Source organism: Apostichopus japonicus, chromosome 3, assembly GCF_037975245.1.
Source record: "Apostichopus japonicus isolate 1M-3 chromosome 3, ASM3797524v1, whole genome shotgun sequence".
In the NCBI taxonomy this organism is placed as follows: Eukaryota; Metazoa; Echinodermata; class Holothuroidea; order Aspidochirotida; family Stichopodidae; genus Apostichopus; species Apostichopus japonicus.
This window is the reverse complement of record NC_092563.1, coordinates 22,509,464-22,529,013: the sequence shown is the minus strand read 5'-3', so window position 1 is coordinate 22,529,013 and position 19,550 is coordinate 22,509,464. Positions and strand designations below refer to the sequence as shown.

The window sequence follows — 19,550 nt, the reverse complement described above, 5'->3', positions numbered from 1 at the left end:
GCCTCACACCATGCCCTTTACTACCTTAACCATTCTGGACATATACATTCCAGAATTATTTCCGGAACGAGAAGTAAAACATTTTGTATCTTTTATTTTGACCTGTACAGAATGATATTCAAGCAACTCTTGGTTTTTTAATCAACATAATATTAAAGTATCAAAACAATCACCCAATGGAAAAAAAAAATCAAAATTCATGCATTTGCCGATCAGAATGTACTATATAATAGAAAATAGTATTAGCAAGAACTCCATTTCCACTTTGAATACATAAACTATTCAAAGATTTGTAATAATGAATTATTCACTTTATTCTCAGAGATGAGTTGCATATGAAGGAGAATAAAATGAGGGAAAAATGCAGTATGTATTATGTGCAACAAGACAGCTGAGGGACATCGATTTTTATTTCCATACCCCTCCCCCCCCCAGCCCAATTTACCAAAAAAAAAAGAAAAAAGAATTCAACACTATATGTAAGAATAGTAAAAATCTCTTTCACTCTCCATAACAGTGAGTGAATGTCTGCCATACGATCCTGTAAGACATTTCCTCCAATGGAGCACCTCAAGTGGAAAAACTTTAGAAAGCCTCCCATGTATAACAGTCGTGCAATCATTTTGTATGTGGAGTCATGGCTGTAGACAGAAGCTGTACAGGTGCATACAGACCACTGCATAGCATAATCCTCATTAAACCAGTGTATCCAGACAGCATAACATACATTGCACAACTTTTGTTGACAGATTGAAGTAAAAAAAAGGTTAAAGTTTGAGAACACGGATTTTAAATGAAGATAAGGTCATTTAATTTGCAAATTTTGGGTCCTGTCTGTATACTCAGCAGCATTGGTTTAAGAACAGAAGAAAAGGGGGAATCAATGAAATGATTGTCTAAACAAAATTAGAGGTAGAGAGACTGAAAAGAAAATGTGATTTGATAATTTTATACCATGAATGATGAAACAAATTCCAGCACTTAACTTACTCCACGGTACCCCCCCCCCCCCCCACTGCAATGCTGGATTCCTTCAGATTTCTAAAAATTTAACCTGTGAGTTATGATAATAAGAGTTGTTATAAAATTATACTGATCCTGTCCAGTGCCTGAGCTTCAAAGCAACCCTTGTAAACTTTGGTCAATGTGTTTTACGGTACTATCGCCATAATTTTATGACTTGCAAAAGTTTTCACCGTTTGCGCAAGTCTTCAACAGCTTCCAGATCATCCAACAAATGCTAATAAACATTTTCAATAAATTAATTGATTACAGTTGATAAATATCAATCAGTTACTTTAGACAAATGTCTTCAATTTTCTCCCTCTCCCCACCACCCCTCCCTTAAATCACTAATTAAAAGAGTGGTCATCTTGTTCCAATTCAAATCCTGCTTTTCTTGTTTACATTTTGAAATATTACACCCACTGTAGGAACACACACTGACAAAATAAATGCAACATTTATAAAAAAGTTATTTCCTTAAACATATTAATGCTATACTAATTTTGGATACAGGAATGATCTCTTTTTAGTCTTGCTTATAAAAATAGAATTGAATCATTAGTTTCTTTCTTCTTAGGAATGTTAAAAAAATATGATGAAATATTACCCTTTTCCTTTTCTCACGTTCATTCAAGTTATGATACAGGATATACGACAATCCCTTGAGTAAACTCTTGAAATTAAAGTAGTTAACTTACTGCAAATAAATCAGGTACAGAAATACAGTTATGTGCAGAAATATTGAAGGAGGAAAATACAAACCCACTGCCTTAGAGCATTCACTGGATATAAAAAAACATGTGAAGCGCTTTCTATAATATCTATATAATATATATATATATATATTTATATATATATAATATATATATATATATATATATATATATATATATATTGAATATGTATATATGTTAATCATTTTGGCAGTTACCTTGACAAACTATCAACACCTTTTTAGCTTAGTGGTGGTGGTGCTTGCTGCTGGTATTTGGATAAAACATTACTATCTACATTATTTTATTTCAGACAAGTTCAGAGGTTGAAGTGTATTTATACAGAGTAGCAACATAAGGACAATGCTATTATTGAAACACTGTTATATACCTCACTTACTCCCTCCCCACCCAGTCCTCCCCACCCAGTCCCCCCCCCCTTTCCTCCCACTTGCAAGTTTACAAGGATAGTACACCATACAAAAGCTAATGCCTTATATACAATGTACAACCTATAGACACTCTGATACATGCATGGTATATAAACAAAGTGTAAAATATCTTCATCATCAAGGTAAAATAGCTGAATATAAAATGGTGACCATCCCACCTCCTTGTTACATGCCCTCCTCTCCCCTCCCCCACCACTTCAGCCATATACTTCTACTGTAAGTTCTAACTCACTATAAAAAACAAAAACTCTATGTAAAAGGTGTTTCTTGGATACAAGTTACCTGAGATAATTTTAACTATACAAGAATCAGTAATTGTCTGGTAATGGTAATATTACCTTGATCTTGACAGTTATTCTGCCACATTGTTTTTGAGATGAATAATTGTACATGAATGACATCAGTAATGTCTCAATTGAACTCACTATACTCTCTCAAAATTTAGCTTTACACAAACAAAAACTTCCTATTAACTTTGTAGTTATCAACTCTGTGCTTAAATTGTACTCACACTCAGCAGTAAACTTAACATTAAAGTAATCATACTTGTACTCACTGCTCTGTACTCGTAGCTCATACATCTACTCAGTAAAAATAATGGCCGTGTGCTTACACTCAAGACAAATGCCTTTGTACTCATACTCAGCAAATGTATTAAATAATCATGTACTCAACTCATGGCTTTGGGCTCCACTAGCAATCGTACTCGGGACCTTGAACCCAAAACTACTCGAAAGTCTGTAACTTCCTAATTTTCTTCTTAAACCAGTCTTGCTGATATAGCACCATACTAGCTAGATATTAGATGCAGCCTCACTATCTCACAACTTTTCCTGCCAGAAAAAAAATGAACCTAATTATCATGCACAATCTCAGTTTTGTTTAAAGAGAGGAACCTAGATGTGCTAACCAGTGGCAACTGTAATCATCATAGCTCAGAATTATATTGGTTTCCCTTAAAAAAGTATATATATATTTATAAAATGTCCACTCAAATGAAAGTTGCAATCCATTTATCATGCTTACATCTCCTATCGTCATGTATTAATTAGATGAACATGATTTTGTAGAGTAAAACTAATCCAAAAATAGAAAGCAAGATATGATTCTAAATTTTCTAATGATTAGTCAGTTCCTCTGCTTTATCTGGGGAGATCAAACAAAACAACCAATATCAGTATTGCTCATTTAACTTAAGTTATATCGTTTTTTTTTATACTTAGGAATAAGTTAGGAATACAGCAAAACCTTTTTAATATTTGGCAGGTTAACATATGACCATGCTATTGCTGATTTTACTTCAGAGAGAATTTTTGTTTCTGGAATGAAAGTCAGGAATAAAATAATTTCATATATATTTCTGCAATGTCTATACACAACATTTTCATAACTTAATGTCTATACACAACATTTTCATAACTTATTCTCAAAGTCATTTCCCATTTCTGTTATTGATACAAATTAATATAGAGTATATTCCTGCCTCATGAGATTATTGCAGTCTAGTCAGACCCTGCTTCCAGCTATAACCATACTGACTCGTTAAAGTTTGACAAGATTTATATCAACCAATAAAAAGAAGGAATAAGGTTTGCTCTTCTTCTACTGCCTTTTGAGTAATACATTTTCATGAAAATGACAACAACGAAACAGGGATACAATTTGAATACATGGCTTAAAACTGGCCCGGTGGTTACAATGGATGTTTGAAGCCAATTCCAAAATGGAAGAGTTTCTTCTGCTTATTAAGCCATGCATGAAAACAATGAATTTCCTGACAAGTCACCCACTTTCATAAATATGAATGTAAGTGCATATGAAACATTTGCCAGTGAATACGACGTAGAATGAATACGTACAAATTATGTATTGATGTCACCTCAATGTTGAATAACTTTAGCTCATTAGCCCCCTTTTATGGAAACAGCTGCATAATTAGCACCAGGCAATGTAGCTGATATACATAAACAAAATGCATCATGAATATTGATATACTTATATAATAAACTAAACAAAATTATCACCAAAAAAAAATATATATATAGCAAAACCAAACCAGGGATGCTGAAGGCTCCACACCTATCATGGTATAAAAAGATTACTGATTGGACAAGATATGATATCCATAGCTTGCTTCTTGGATCAAATATAAAACTCCAATATCATAAACCACGTTTTCTCTTATCAAAGTTTGGGGTTGGTTCACAAGCCAAATTCCCCCTCAAATAAAATTGAAATTGTCTTTCGTCATTTGTTATATGTTCTACTATGGTTGTCTCTACTTGGGATTAGCTCTCAAACAGTGGCTTGCAGTGGAGAAGACATTTGAGAAACAGGGCTCTGTATTACATAACATACTATTGCGCAACTTTTGGTTCCACCAATAAAAGGGAAGAATTTGAATATTTCATACCTCACCAATGTAAACAAATCATGTGAACAGAAGTTGTACCAACGACTTACTGTTAACATTCTCGATTTGTCTTTACATATATTTCATAGTTCTACCTCGGAGACCTTTTAACTCTATACCCCCTTTAAAGAGGTTTACCAATCTACGTTGTTCATCATAAGATTTCCTTACCGATGTAGACATGTCGCTGAGAGACTGACGGTGTCCGGGAAGGGCTCTTAATGATCTTCTCCTGACTACAGTTCAAACTTGTGCCTGGGGCTGGTTTACTGTATCTGTTATCTAAGGCACTATTCCTCACTCCACCATCGGCCCAGTAGGAAGACTTAACACCCATTACACTCTCTTCGGTGTCCGGACCTACTGCGGAACCTGGATCCCAGCTGTGAACTGGATAACTTCTTTTGTCATTAACCAAGGCATAATCTCCTCTCACCGAATCAGCCTGTGATGAGGTTGATTCACCCGTAATAACCCTACCCGAGAGATCTTTGCTCAATCTAGATGGCGGTGGCTCAACATCATCCTGACTCCACTGTGAGATCAGATCAAAGGAGTCCACGCTGCCGATCGGTGAGACTGAACTTCTTGACACTCTTTCCAGTGGTGGCGGCGCCAACATAGACTTTTGCTTCTCTGATTGATTGTAAGAGTCAACAGTTTGTGTTGTTCTCAACACTGGAATTTCTTGTCTGTTCTTTGATCTGTCGTGTTCGTTCGTCTTCCTCCCATACGGGCCTAGATGCCTCTTCTCCTCTTGGCGTCGTTGCACCTCTGGCCTTCTGGACACATCGTCCGTTGACCACTGGTCACTTTTACTCGGCTTCAGTTTAGGCCTGGCTCCTGATCTTGAATAGATGACCTGCTGATATGACGGGAGAGGGGCCTTTGATTTTGCAGGCAGGTTGGAAGCTTGCAGTGGCAGGCTTTGCTGGAGCGGAAGACCCTTCTGAGAGGTATGCTCGATTATATCTGGACCTGCATAATTATGACTCTGCTTCAACGGCTTGGGCTTGACGACTCTCTTAGCCAGAACTGTCTCGTACTCGGGTGGCTTTCTCTTCTGATCATCCATGAAAGATTGGAGACTGTCTAAACTACGTCGGTCAGACATGTCTAGTTCTAGTCTCTGAGAAACTTGACTCGCTTCGAACATCCTGCCGACGCTTTGTTCCGTTCTGCCATCGTTTCTGCTAGCGTTCCGTCTCACCTTTGGGCTGTGTCCACCCCTCTGGGGCTGAGATTCAGGTTTCACCTGACTACTGATGAACACTTCATCAACATCCAGATCTTTCACCACCCACTGTCTGGCATCCCCGCTTCTCTTATCTCTAATTAAATCGGGAAGATTGTGAGGAGTGGATCTCGTCTTGGGGTTTGTTTCATCGTCACTGTGGGTGCGGCTTTTTCTCATCAGAGCCTGGTCGTATGTCGGTGGGATTCTTTTGCCTTGGTCCATCTGAGGTCTAGATTGCTCTGCAGTTCTTAAAGTTCTTACTGTTGCCTCTTTCACCTCTTTCCTGACACCATCTGGACCCCCTTGCACTTGCCTAGTCTTAGATATTACAGGGTGCTTATTTTCCCCATGTGGCTCCTGATCAAATCTGGTATTCTCTTGCGGAAATGTCTTCACCTGGGCTGATGGTCCGCTCACTGGCCTATTGTTAGTTATTTCTGCAAATTTTGCTCTTGTTATCTCATCATTTTTACGCCTTACTTGATGATGATGAAAGTTCAGGTCATCCTTTGATCTTTTCATTCCAACGTTCTCACCATTTCGACCGGGGACCCTTTCATAATCCCGATCCCGCCTCTTCTGCACCATTGCTGGGTTGAAGGCAAGGTCTTTACGACCACTCTCCAACGCTGCAGGCTGCGGGCCATCAAATTTCGATTGATGAGACCAGTGGTCGGGCAAGTCTTTTGGCTTTGGCACAGGGTCCTTTCCTTTAACAACGCTGAAATGGTTACTTCTCTCCTTTGAGGCTTCCCTTCTTACAGGCCTATTCTTTTCATACCTAGTCATCCTTGTTGTAGCTGAGGTTTGATGATCTCCGTGGTTTTCTCTCTCTGCCTTCCTCGCTCTGTTTTCCTCGGGTCTTCTATACGTTGCATGATATCTTCCTTCGGGAGGTTGTCGTCCTTGCCTCGAAGGAGGATGTACATGCTTTCCATGGTTTTGTTCTAAAGATTTCTCTCTCGGATTTTCTCCTCTGGCGGATAAGTTATTTCCTCCCATTCCTCTCTCCGTATTTATTCTCTCTCTTTCTTTCCTATTCTCGGGTCGATTTGCAGGTTTTGGTGGCGCTTGAAAACCATTTGAGGCTGTACGGTTGGCAGGAGTAGGATGGTTAGCTCTTTTATGACTGGATGGTGCAGAGGATCCAACCGTAGCACTGCCATGTCTTACATGCATACCATGCTTCGGATGAGTCACCTCCGATCTTTCTCTCCTCCTACCACTTCCTGTATGGGTAGAGTTTGCTGGCAGAGTGCCTGATAATGGTCTTGTGGCTCTATTTCCTGGTTCAACCAAGGTCCTTGGAGGTTTAGGTGGTGGTCTGGCAGAAACATTGCCGTCATGATTTGAAGCATGTTGGTTACCACGATTCCCGTTCCTCTGGGCTGATGGATCTGCTGTACCTTGAGCAGAAGCAGAGCTATCAGTGGTTCTCCTTGTACTTGATGGAATTGAAGCATTAGTGACGACACTAGTTGATGCATTGACTACACTGTTGGAGATGGTTGGCACAATACGATCACTTGCGGGTGGTACCGTGTTGGCGCTACCACCCTGGTAAGGCACAGAATTCGCGTTGGCAGTATTAGCTGCTGTTTGGACATTTCTAGGTACCATTCCTGGAGCACTGTGGGTCCTATCTGCTGTTACAGTGGTAGGAGGCAGAGGGGCAGCATGTTCCACAGCTGCATGAACGGTGGTGAGTGGGTTGGTGGGTCCAGCATTCCCAGTCGGCAATGATGCCTCTGTTACACTGGTACTAAATAAAACTGTAACGTCACCAGCCACCGCCTCTGCGTAGGTCGGTGGGGGCTCTGCTGGAAGTGGTACTGGGGCTATAGATCTGTCGGGGGTGGATTCCAGGGGGCCGATGTCTACCCCTCGCTCTGAGTAAGGAGGTAAAATCACAGGTCTTCCCTCCTCTAGGTGACTTTCCCCAAGAATGCTCCACTCAGGAAACGCATTACCGTCTACCCTTATAGGGCTTATTACCGTTCCTTGGGTATTTGAACTCATCCTGCGGAGAGGTTTGTTGCCAGTGAAAGGACGCTGAAAGAACATTAGTATTTTACAGTTGATGGATGTTACCAAGGATCCCTTTTGAATACTGGGTGGGGTAGTCACAATGCAGGCAAGCTCCCATCCACGTTTACCCATTGTGTGGATCACTTTGTTCCATGAGGTCTTGGCATAGCATTCTCTGAAATCTTCAAATCGAGTCTGGAAAATTAGAGAAAGAAGATAGTCTGAAAACATTCTCTTAGGGGTTAATTCCAAAAAAAGATTTTTTTTATATTTTTTTATAATGATTAAGTTTTTAAAATTGATAGATAGGCTTGTACATTGTCTAGATTGTCACCAACTGACTCATGTAAAGGATCTTCACCATAAACTATAAGGATGATTTGTGAAAATGTATGCAGTCTGTTTTAAGAAACAGAGAAGGGCAGTCTTGACATATCTTTGAAAATCACAAATCAGCGATAAAACAATTTCATTAATATTCACATTAGTGATCTGCACATTAAGTCTTTCCTCAGCTGAGACAAGCACCTCCCTTACTTAAACCTTTCCTGACTTTAACATTTTTCATAAAAGATGCAGTAGTGTAGTAGTCATAAAGAAATCAAAGTCAAATGAAATGCTGTATTTAATTCCAGAGTTTAAGGTCAGTGTTCAGAGCAACGAACTACAATATAGAGTATAATGTATCATGGATGATAGCTGAGATGAGACATATGTAAGTGAGGAAGGAATCAAACTGAACAGTTGGTAATTACGAGACAATACACTTACGTATGATTTGTGCATGTAACGTATGATGACTCCCTCCCATCTCGGTGAGGGATTGCTCTCGTCCTCTGCTCTCTTCTCAAACACCCACACAGAGTTCATGGTAAGGGTACGGGAAGGGACTGTCACTAGAATGACAATAAGACAGAATAAAACATCAAACATGCTGCACTTTATTGACACAATCAAAACATGGCTCCCTCTGGCAAAACAGGTTTGTCAGTACATACACCAGGGCCTTTGTAACATTCTAGCTCATAAAATACATAACGAGTCGGTTTTATCTCTTTCACCTTCACACAACTCACTTCCTAGGTTTGTGAGTTCACAGGTAATAACACTGCTGCCTACATTAAATGCACTTTTCCGTAAGCCTTTTTGAAGAGGATTAATGAATTTTAAGACTGGATCTCCCCCCACCCCCACCCTCTTCTCTCTCTCTCTCTATTCTCCCTTCTATGATTCCATTCCATAAATGTCTCTCACCTCTATGTCTGACAGAGCTATCAAACAGTATCTCAACTAGCTTCCATCCCTCGCTGAGGAAGGTTATAAAATGTGAGAACCAATCGCACTCCAGGGCGTCTCCGCTAGGGTGTGTCTCTCTATGCCAGAGAACAGGCACACTAATTGCCTGGTAGATGAAAAACGAAGGGTTGAAGTGAAGGGGTACATCGAAGAAGACATCTACTTCTTGAACTGAGGATAGAAAATAATAAAGCAGTGTATACAATTGCTTTCCTTTCATATAATACAGAATATGTTGCACAGTAAAACTGGAAGTTTTCAACAGCTGTATTTTCTTAACCATTTAATTAAATTAGATAAACAATGGAAAACTGACAGGGAGTTTGAAGTTACTTTTGACGTTATGGCATCTACTTAATGGTACTTAGTGTAAGTGGTCCTTAATAAAGTTATGGTGCTTTATGTAAATAACTTATGTAAATTAAGTATGTAAATTACCATAAAAATCTAAGTTAATTCATAACCAATATGCTGCTCCAGATGTCCACACACAGAAAAGTAAGCCTACAGTAACCTACGCTAATCACCTCCCCTTTGAAATGAAAGATCTCATCAAACATAGTCCTCTTGCTAAAATCACTTACTACAGTAGTTCTTATCGTGAGAAGAGACAATATGTGAGGGATTCTGCCATATAAGCAATTATGAGATAAGAGTAACAAAGTCTCTCTGATAACAGAAAACAAATTTCATATCTCGAGGCCAGAGTGCTTTAAATCACAGAAGCTTTTGTTTGTCCTTCACTGAACTATGACGGTTTAATACTGGGTAATATGTAGGCGGGTTGAATCACATAATTACCCGACAAATAGCAGGTACCACACCTAAATCAAAAGATGCAATGTACTGATACGGCATTCTTAAGGATAAAACTATCTCCGATGAACGAAACTAAAGCATGCATATCCATGCAGCCTTGCCATCAGAGATTACATCATATATTAACTTTCATAACACAGGGAATAACATCTTGTATCCCATTGCAAAATGCTATGTAAAATGACCATAAGGAAAAAGATGTATATATTGCAGTAGGTTTTATACCCTGAATTGTTATGTTACACAAATTTCTGATAAACAAAATTGTAAAAATCTCATTGAAGGGGCACAAAAAAAGTGTACTTTAACTTATCCCCCCAGATTTAACTATCCTTTTCAAAAAAACTGTACCAGCAAAATGTTGACCTTTAAAGGGGGGCACGAACCCTAGTCGTCAACTTGAGCTTATATGGCAGAGATCGTTGCAAAAAACAACTCTGCTAAATAGCTAAAAAAGAAATGTTGTTTCGAAATTCAAAGTCATTTCTGGGGAGCTGTCATTTTGTAAATCTATGATGTTACAATGCCACTGGGATGTGAAACCTCTTAGTTTTCTCTTTGTTTTGCTTTTCAAATGTTCAAGGTAGAATGTTAACAGTAATGACACTGAAACCAATGTCATAATTACTGTAGGTTATGTTTAAGAGGGTCTATATTTAAGATTCAGCATATAATATGAAACACCAATCTCAGTTACAAAGCATTAACATTGTAATCACTAAAGAAAGACATAAACAAATATGAAGAATAAGTGGCTTGATGATGTCATAATATTTAAGCTTGATCAAGTCTTCTGTGGGTAAAAAAACATTAAATTTGTGACAACTCCCACGTGGAAAACAAAGGTTTTCTTATGTGTCTAGGGGAAGTTGTGAATGACAGTTATTTCTATTGAATGTTGTTTTGGAAAGTAAATTTAATACCTGCTTGGGTCTGGAAAGAGCAGGATGGCTTATAGTGACTTTTAAATATTATTTAAGGGATATAACATGAGTTATATGGAGAGATGTTCATGGCAGCTATATCTATCACATTGCCCATTATTGATGGTAGGTTTGCTACTCCTGGCTGTGGAGGGTGGAGTGGATGAGGAGGGTGGGGTGGGGCGCGTGAGTTGTTCGAGACAATTATTTCAATCAAATAGACCATTTTACAAAGGGGGGTTTGTGTCTCCTGGCTGTGGAGTGTGAGGAGGGTGGGGTTAGGTGAGGAGGGTGAGGTGGGTGAGTTGCCCATGACACTAATATCTTTCACATACACTATTAATGATGGAGGGTTTGTGACTCCTTTAAATGTGACTTTGAAGTCTGATACTGTAGAGCTCTGAGGAAGCCTGATAAAACAACTGGTTGCATTTCATATTCAAATTTCATTTCTCACTGGAGTCCCTCATGTTTTCTAATACAACATCTGTTCTTCAATCTCTACAAAGTTTTTGTTTTGTTTAATAAAACCTGTAAATTAGGTTGTAATTGTGCTCAACACTTAAAATGACAGAAAACAGTATGTCTACTGTGAAGGCCTAAACCCTGATGACTTTCCATCTCATAAGGATTTGTTTTTCAAGCCAAAAAAGGAACCATTCAAATCTGCTAACCCTTATAAGATGACTAGAGATGTTAAACTGTAAACAAAATCCAGCTGCTTTCAATAAAGATTTTAAATAACATTTTCTCTTACTCTGCTAAAGTCATTTCGGTTATACTGTAATAACAATAACATGCAATACCTAGAACAGGGATTGGGTGGACATAAGGTACTGTATCTCCCTGTCCACCAGTCCCATCCCACATCCCCTTACCCTTTCTTTCCCCTTCCATTTCCCATCCATGCACCCCCTTTTTCCCCTTCACCATACCAACTTCTGATAAGTTTAGATGTAACTTTACCATTCCATAGTATAAAAACCATTCATTAAACACCTTTCAATATGCCACTAGCAATTAACATCATATGTTTCAATTTCTCAATAATGATAATGCATGGAATGGATATCCATAGATGTAAATATGATACAATATACATGCTTACTAAATAAGCCATAAGCATCAAACTCTGGCTATGTCCTCTCCTGTGACAGGCATAATTGAATATTTTGACACAGTACTGTATGTAGCTAAACATATATAGCCAAAATTGATCCAAATTACTGAGTAGAATCAAGTATGTAGAGACTGAGTGCAAACTGCAGTTTGACATTAAAAAGTTTATGAAAAAGTTCCTCCATTTCTTGTAACCATGTGTTTGCATTTGGTGGCCAGTGTTACCAAATCTAATCAAATGTTACTCCAAATTTTTGGTGGAAAGAAGAAAAGTTAATGCAGATTTGCAGATACAAAAAAAATAGCAAGACTTTGAAGTTTTGGTGACTGTAACCAAAACGTTACATGAGAATAAATACCATTCAAGGACTAATAATATTCGCTACAGAAAGTAAAAATTTCACAAAGCTTGCATCTGAATCAACTCTGTTGTGTAAATAATATATATTTTTAACAAATTTTCACGACGATGTAGAAGCATAGAACTCAACAAGAATTTGTGTCATTATGTCAGTTTTATTATTTATATAGAACTATTTTTTGACCTGGATGAGCCTCTTAACACCGCATGCCACCATGCATACCATGCAAACTCACGCAGGCAGAGGCCTACCAATTCCCCAACTGCCTTTCTCTAGATCATCTTCAGGAATAGGGAAAAAATATGTAAAAGTAAACAACTATGTAGTTTAGAACACATTAATTTGAGTACACAAAATCACCCTTAAAGCTACATATAAACCCACAAGCTTTAAGGCGTTAGTTTGTAATACTATGACCACACATATCAAGTCTTGAAATTGCCTACAACCAGCTCCCCCTACCCTCACCCACCGCCCCCCCCACACCTGAAATAAAACAAATGTAACTGATAATTTTGTTATCAATTTGAATACACACTCGATATCGAACAAAAACTAGTCAACACAGGTTTTAAATGGTCTTTTCCTACTTTTTGTTACCACTGGAAGTGGTGGTCGCTTGATCAGGACCAATAATGATGCGCATATCAACGGAGAAAAATGTGAATGATATGCTTGTACACATTTTAATAAACAAAGGTAGGAATTTAGGAATACTATACATGTAAGGTACGTGAATGGAAAAAAAATTGGGTACAAATATCATAGGACCAGTATTTACTAGGGTTGTGCGGGATCCCGATAGTCAAGTGAATCCCGGGATCCCGATCCCGGTATTGACTAATCCCGATCACAAAGCAATGTGTAAATACTACCGGTAGTGGGAAAACAACCGGTTATTACATTCGTTTCGGTATAATTCCCGGGAATCCCGGACATAATAAAAATATCTACGTGTTACTATTTGAAATAAAGAAAACAAAACACAATTTTTTCTGGTTCCTGTGTTCTTAGTTTGAATAATATCTGACCAATTTACGTACTGGCCTAGACCTATATATTAACGAATCAACTTTTCACGTAGTAATTTGCACCTAGGCTACACCAAATATCGAACGTTACTTGCGCTCAGCATGTTACGGGACCTCAAAGTTACTCTGAAATTTTCGTTATTTATTCTTCCTTCAAACGATGATTGTCAAAGTTCCCATGTACCAAATCTTACTCTTATGCATTTCACCTCATTTTGTTATAATTATTATAACGATTTAATAAATTTTGAGCCAAAACCGCAGGGAGTATATCCAGTTTAAATCCATCTTCGCACGGGACTGTATATTATTATAGCCTAGGGTACGATACAGGTACACACAGCAGTTCTTGAGATTTGATGATGTAATGAAATGGATTCGTTTATTAATGCGGGGGGTTCCACGATGTCATTTATATTTATTTTTCGCTACTTTTTTAATTTTTAAGATCTTTTGTACGAAAGATTGATATTGTACGTATTGAAAGTATATTTTCTGGAGTGAACAAAAGCCGATTAACGATATAAATAAATCTGTACTATTCTTATGTATGTAGTTTATAATCCCGTATTTACGTAGCCCCTATGTAACATTCTTATTGTCTGAAGTTCCAAACACGTGGTGACTTGTTGATAGTTAAAAACTTTTCATTGTGAACTTTTGAACTTGAAGGGGTTGCCCTATTCCAATATCATGGATTAGTGGGGAACTCCCAATTTATGTTTGTGTACGGATTACAAGTTTAATCCACGTGCGAACGTGTTAATCTAATATTGTACGTCGAGTATGAATGAAGGATGGTGTGGGTTGCTTTTTTCCAAGGTTTGTGCTTTTCTTTTTGGAAGTGTATGTTAAAAAACAAAGGCCCTAATATAGCGTGTTATTTTTTTAATTTTTTTTTAGAACGTGCGTGTACGAGTATGTACATAACCTATATGCTATGTATATTGAATGTATGACATTGACAGTCTCGTAACTAAGTGCTTTGAACCGTAGATGAAAGTTGAAGAAAATACCGGTTGTAGTTACGATACCGGGATTCATGTTGCAACACTACCGGTTGTGTGAAATCCGACTACCGCACAAAGCTAGTATTTACGACTTATTGCTAATGAATATTAACCAGACCAATCAAATCTCTTTGATTAAATATCAATCTCACCTTGGTGATGCGCTGCCGGAATGGTGGGTTCTATAGAGACCAATCTAGCCCCACGAGAAGCCTCCTCTTGAATCTGATGATGAAACAATAATGTATAAGTTAATTACATCGAATCTTGTCCTTGCATGTATGCAGGTGAACTTTGACACAATGTCAACATTCATTTGCACAGTTTTCTTAATGACAACTTTGATTCCGAAGCTCCTTTCTTAGCTTCGATTCTGGAAAATAATTTGCATAATTTAAACAGGAGGGAAAATTGATTGATGGTTTGTGTTGAAACATAAACTGCGTGGGTACGGGGAGACAGGTATTGGCAGACAAACAGTAAATCTATTATTAAAACTTCACCATGTCTGTACAGTAATGTATCATCAATCTCTAGTCCAGCAAAAACTGCAAAACGGGTTTTGGTTGAAGTGATGAGCAAGATTACATTAAGGAGCTGCAGCAGTTACGGTCCCCTGAGCTAAAAAGGGAACATCCATATTAAAGGTGTTAAAATATGAAGGAGGAAGTTGTTGCGTAATTTCTGAGTGGTTACCTAGAGTCCTTTATGTCAGGTTCACCTGCAAACGTAATGTTCAAGTGGGTGGTTCTTGTTAATATTTGCAATGTTTGGTACACAATTGGTACACAGTTTAAGTGGAAAACTTTAGAAATAAAAGAGTACTGTAGATGGGTACAGTAGGGGAGGGACATAGTCAATACAAAATTAGATATATAAGTACTGTACTTTGGAACTGGTGTTATTGTGAAACAAAATATCTTACAGATTACCAAACTGTATGTTATAATAGAGGTAATGCACTGTAAATACTCACATCTCTCCATAGTTCTGTAACGTGTGTAGTTATAGTACTGTTGGAGTGTTCTGTGCTGATAAAGCTTCTCTTCACATGTAACTGCCATTTGTTTGTCAGACTTGGTCCTCTGTGGAAATGACAACAGCAGAACGAGAAATATATTACACTAGTCTCCACTGCACGGCATAACAATTTATAATACTATTGAGGATTTATAAAACCGCAGACATATACACTGATAACAGTGCTCAAGGCGCATAACAATATTACCCTGGTCATATGATAACCTGTCAGAGACAAATCCATCCACATGATAGCAGAGAAACAGCACCAAACTGACAGTTTATCTCACAGGTCCCCAATTATACACCTTTGTGAAGAGAGGCAATGGAGATAAAGTGTGTTGCCCAAGGACACAACGTACAGTAATGATCTGGCCAGGACTTGAACCTGTAAGCCTTACTGTAAGTCCACTACCTTAACCACTTGACCAGAATGTTCTCACATACAGTTGTACCAAATACACGAGCATGAGCGGAACCACATGTAGACTTTAATATATATATTATCACAGAGTGAATAACATACATGTCACATTAGTACCAAAAACCTTGAAAAGAATGTGGGTAGTGATCTGCCAGTGGGTCAGTGGAAGGAGGGGCGAGGGAAAGGGGTAGTGTTAACTGTTACCAAGTTTTGCAGGTTAGAAACTGTAGATGAGAAAGTGCATACAGTAACATCTATAGGAACCGTTAAGGAACGTTATAAATACCTTTATAAATCTAAGAGAATATTTCAATTACATAGCAAAGTGGTATATAAAATATAACCAAAGTGTGAAGAGTACTGTTCATCTCAGCATCAACATAGTAGGCTATGATTAACTGTAAATTTGGTATTACTGTAAGTCTCTAAATTAACAAAAATGCAACAGAATCCTACCAGAAGAATTGCAGAAAGATAGATATTGGGCAGTAACCCTAGAGGTACAAGCCACTTGCAATGATATTACCAGGTTTCGTATTAGTTGGATACAGTCAGCGGTGGCTCCAGCCTAGGCAATTGAGGGGGGGGGGGTACAACTAGGGAGCAAGGTGTATATTTGGGGGGGCAAAAAATATATCACTGATATGGGGGAGGGTCTAAAGGAAAGGGTGATCCCTCCCCTTATGGAAGGTTTCTACAAGTAAAATGACTTAATAGATACAAGTGGTGCTATAGTATCATTAAAAAAAAAATAACATTATAGTGCACATACATTCATGTTTGTTCAGTATATTGCAAACTGTAGGGTTACGGTAGTTTATGGTCACTACGGTACATTCATTCCTTTGCCACACGGAGGTTATGTAGGTACATGCCCAGATGTCATGATGTAATGAATATTCACACCCAGATGTAATGATGTAGTGAATATTCAGTGCCCTACTGTAGGAGCTGCTGAGGTTACTTTACTTGTCACCACAGACATTTCAGTCAGTTTAAATGGTTTAAAGGTTTGACTTTATACAGACTTAGTCTTGGTTATAATTTCTTAATCAAAGGAAAACAAAAAATTGGACTGACTAGTAATGTTTCTATAGCTATTTAGGTTTTTAAGATATTCACCTAGAGCTAAATCATGTGAATTCTCTGGAACGATGCTTTGAGGCTAAACTAACGATGATGTCGGCTCCTCAGTGCAGGCCATTGAGTTTAAAATGTTCTTTTAATTCATACAAAGGAGAGAAGAGAGCATCCTTTGGTGACTGTCAATACGATTTGTCCTAGACAAATGTATTAACTAAACACAATAAATATATCAAAATATCACACTTGAGGCTACTAAAGTCCAGGTAGATGTTTTTCCAAAATAGTTTTTTTTTGCATAAGGCTGTATAGTTCAGTCATTTTAACTGTTGAACCTGAGCTGTGTTAAGCATCATAAAAGTCACCCTTGAATGAGCTGTACTATATAAGATCTTTCCAAAACTAACAATATTGGGCGAGATCCTCAAATGTGTACACACAAACAATAATATAGAGTATACACAGTAAGGTATTAATTGTATGAGTCTCTTATTGTAAATCATTCACTGTGAACACGTTTTCCACCTCTTCACTGCCATTCATTCCACCCACCTCATGGAGTATTGTTAACAGGAATGGTGAACTAACATAGGGCTACAGTGAAGTTCTGTTAAATTTTTCAATTCTGCCTTGTAACATACTCAGCTCTGAATATAAATTATGCACTTTCTATGTCGACTTGATACTGTACCTATCCATGCGCACTGTCTATGAACAGCAATATACAATTCCTACATAAATCATATTCAAAAATATAATACATATATTTGCATGACTCAGCCTTTCATACTAAAGGATTTTATTTTATTTTCTATCACCACTGCCAAAATAGTTGATATCTGGAATGATAGCAGCTCCTTTCAATGAGATACCATTAATCATTGTAATGTTTTGGATAGCAAATATATACTGTAATACAGGGTAGCAGAGAGTAAGCTACATTATCTATCGCAAAATGCTATACAAAATGGTTAAATTGCAGCTTTACAAGTCCAAAGATGTACAGTTTAGCAGTTGTTAACACAGGAACCATAGTATATATATATTGCAAAGGTTTAAATGGTACAGTAGGCCAGTCGTCACAGATGACCAAATTTCAGTTCGGACATCCAACATCACCTGTCTGTGGAGTTATCGTCTGTCGGACGACCTGTTCTTGATATCAAATTCAGATGGCACTGTCATACTAAATATCCCAAAGATGTGAAATGGTAAACTGGTATCCCCAAAGGTTTATGTGCCATACAGAAACTTACACAATCTCTCCATACAGTGTTAATATTGATCATTGCTTTTTTTTCTGACTTTTTTTTGGGAAATTTTACTGTTCCGACAACCGGAAAATAATTCCTTAAAAATTTGTCCCGGATTTTATGAGAGACAATTTTCAAAGCCTTACAAAAATGCTTCTGTTATACAAACTCTGTACACTAAAGTATTCCCTGAATAGCGTACTGTTCTGCAAATAACATATGCACATCAGGTGCAAATTTAATAATAATAGTCCCTATCGTATTGAACAGAATGAACCAATTTTACATCTTACACTCCAGTCTTAACACTTTAGAAAGAAAAGTGTTGTACTTCTAGTGCACTGCTACAGTATGCATGTATAGCCTACTTGAATTGACAGTGTCTCTTAAATTCTTAATACACATGTGTCAATGAGCATACAATGCATGTAGGTCAAATTTCGAAAAGAAACAGCAATATAGCCAAGTTTACTTGATTTTGTAGACAATTCTGGAACTCCTACGGTGTGGCTAATTTTTTTTTTTTTTTTTTTTTTTGTGGCTTGTCTGAACCATTGAAATGTGCCGTACCCCAATGATTGTATTTTTACATGTCAAAGGCTTTATGGATTTTACCAGGCTGTACACCCAACCTGCAAACCTGGGAATTAGCAAACAAAACTATAACAAAAAATATATTATTTTCCAAACTCATTGCATCTTGTAAACACATTGACATATAATATTATATAGGATGTATGCAATGCTTAACAATTTTGTAACACTCCAAACTATTCTAGGCTAATAAACATCTATATCAAGTCAAACCTACATGATTTAGTATACAATCATAATGTTTTTAAAATATGGAGAATTAATAATAATATAGCTTTCCTAGTCCCCATTGGGATTCTAAGATATTTTGAGGTGTTTTATTTAGTTAATAAATTGGTTCAATAAAATGAATTTGACTTTGGTCAACATTTTCTTTCCAACCCTAGAAAGTAGACACATAATTTAAGAAAAAAAATATTGCAATTGATACCCCCCATGAGGCCCTCCTAGTTTTTTTTTTTTTTCCACTAAATCAAGGTTCATGAGTGAGTTATTTTGAATTTGAATTAAATTTCAGTGGTTTGCTATCAGGACACTCTCTTCAGTATTAATCACATCAAAAAACAACAATTAAGATTCTCTGACTATATACTGAGACTGTATTTGCAATGAATCTTGAGACAATACCAGTATATTTGAGTAAAATTGAGTCAATCATCAAGACCGCACCCAACATACAGGATAAACAGGATAATCCTACAGGATAAACTTCAAGATCATCCTGCTCACATATAAAGCCCTGCATGGATTAGCACCAGAATACATTAG

At 37.5% G+C, this 19,550-nt stretch overlaps 1 protein-coding gene across 2 annotated transcripts in view; it reads right to left on the bottom strand.

The window, feature by feature from the left end:
* Window positions 1-4,356: 4,356 nt before the first annotated feature.
* Window positions 4,357-19,550, bottom strand: part of LOC139965470 (uncharacterized) — a 28,399-nt gene continuing 13,205 nt past the window's right edge. For both annotated transcript variants that reach the window (XM_071967844.1, XM_071967845.1), the window contains exons 4-8: window positions 15,385-15,493; window positions 14,561-14,633; window positions 9,103-9,315; window positions 8,620-8,744; window positions 4,357-8,043 (exon numbers count right to left, since the gene is read on the bottom strand). In XM_071967844.1, coding sequence (XP_071823945.1) covers window positions 4,738-8,043; window positions 8,620-8,744; window positions 9,103-9,315; window positions 14,561-14,633; window positions 15,385-15,493 — 3,826 coding nt within the window. In that variant the 3' untranslated portion in view covers window positions 4,357-4,737. The remainder of the gene's footprint in view (window positions 8,044-8,619; window positions 8,745-9,102; window positions 9,316-14,560; window positions 14,634-15,384; window positions 15,494-19,550) is intronic.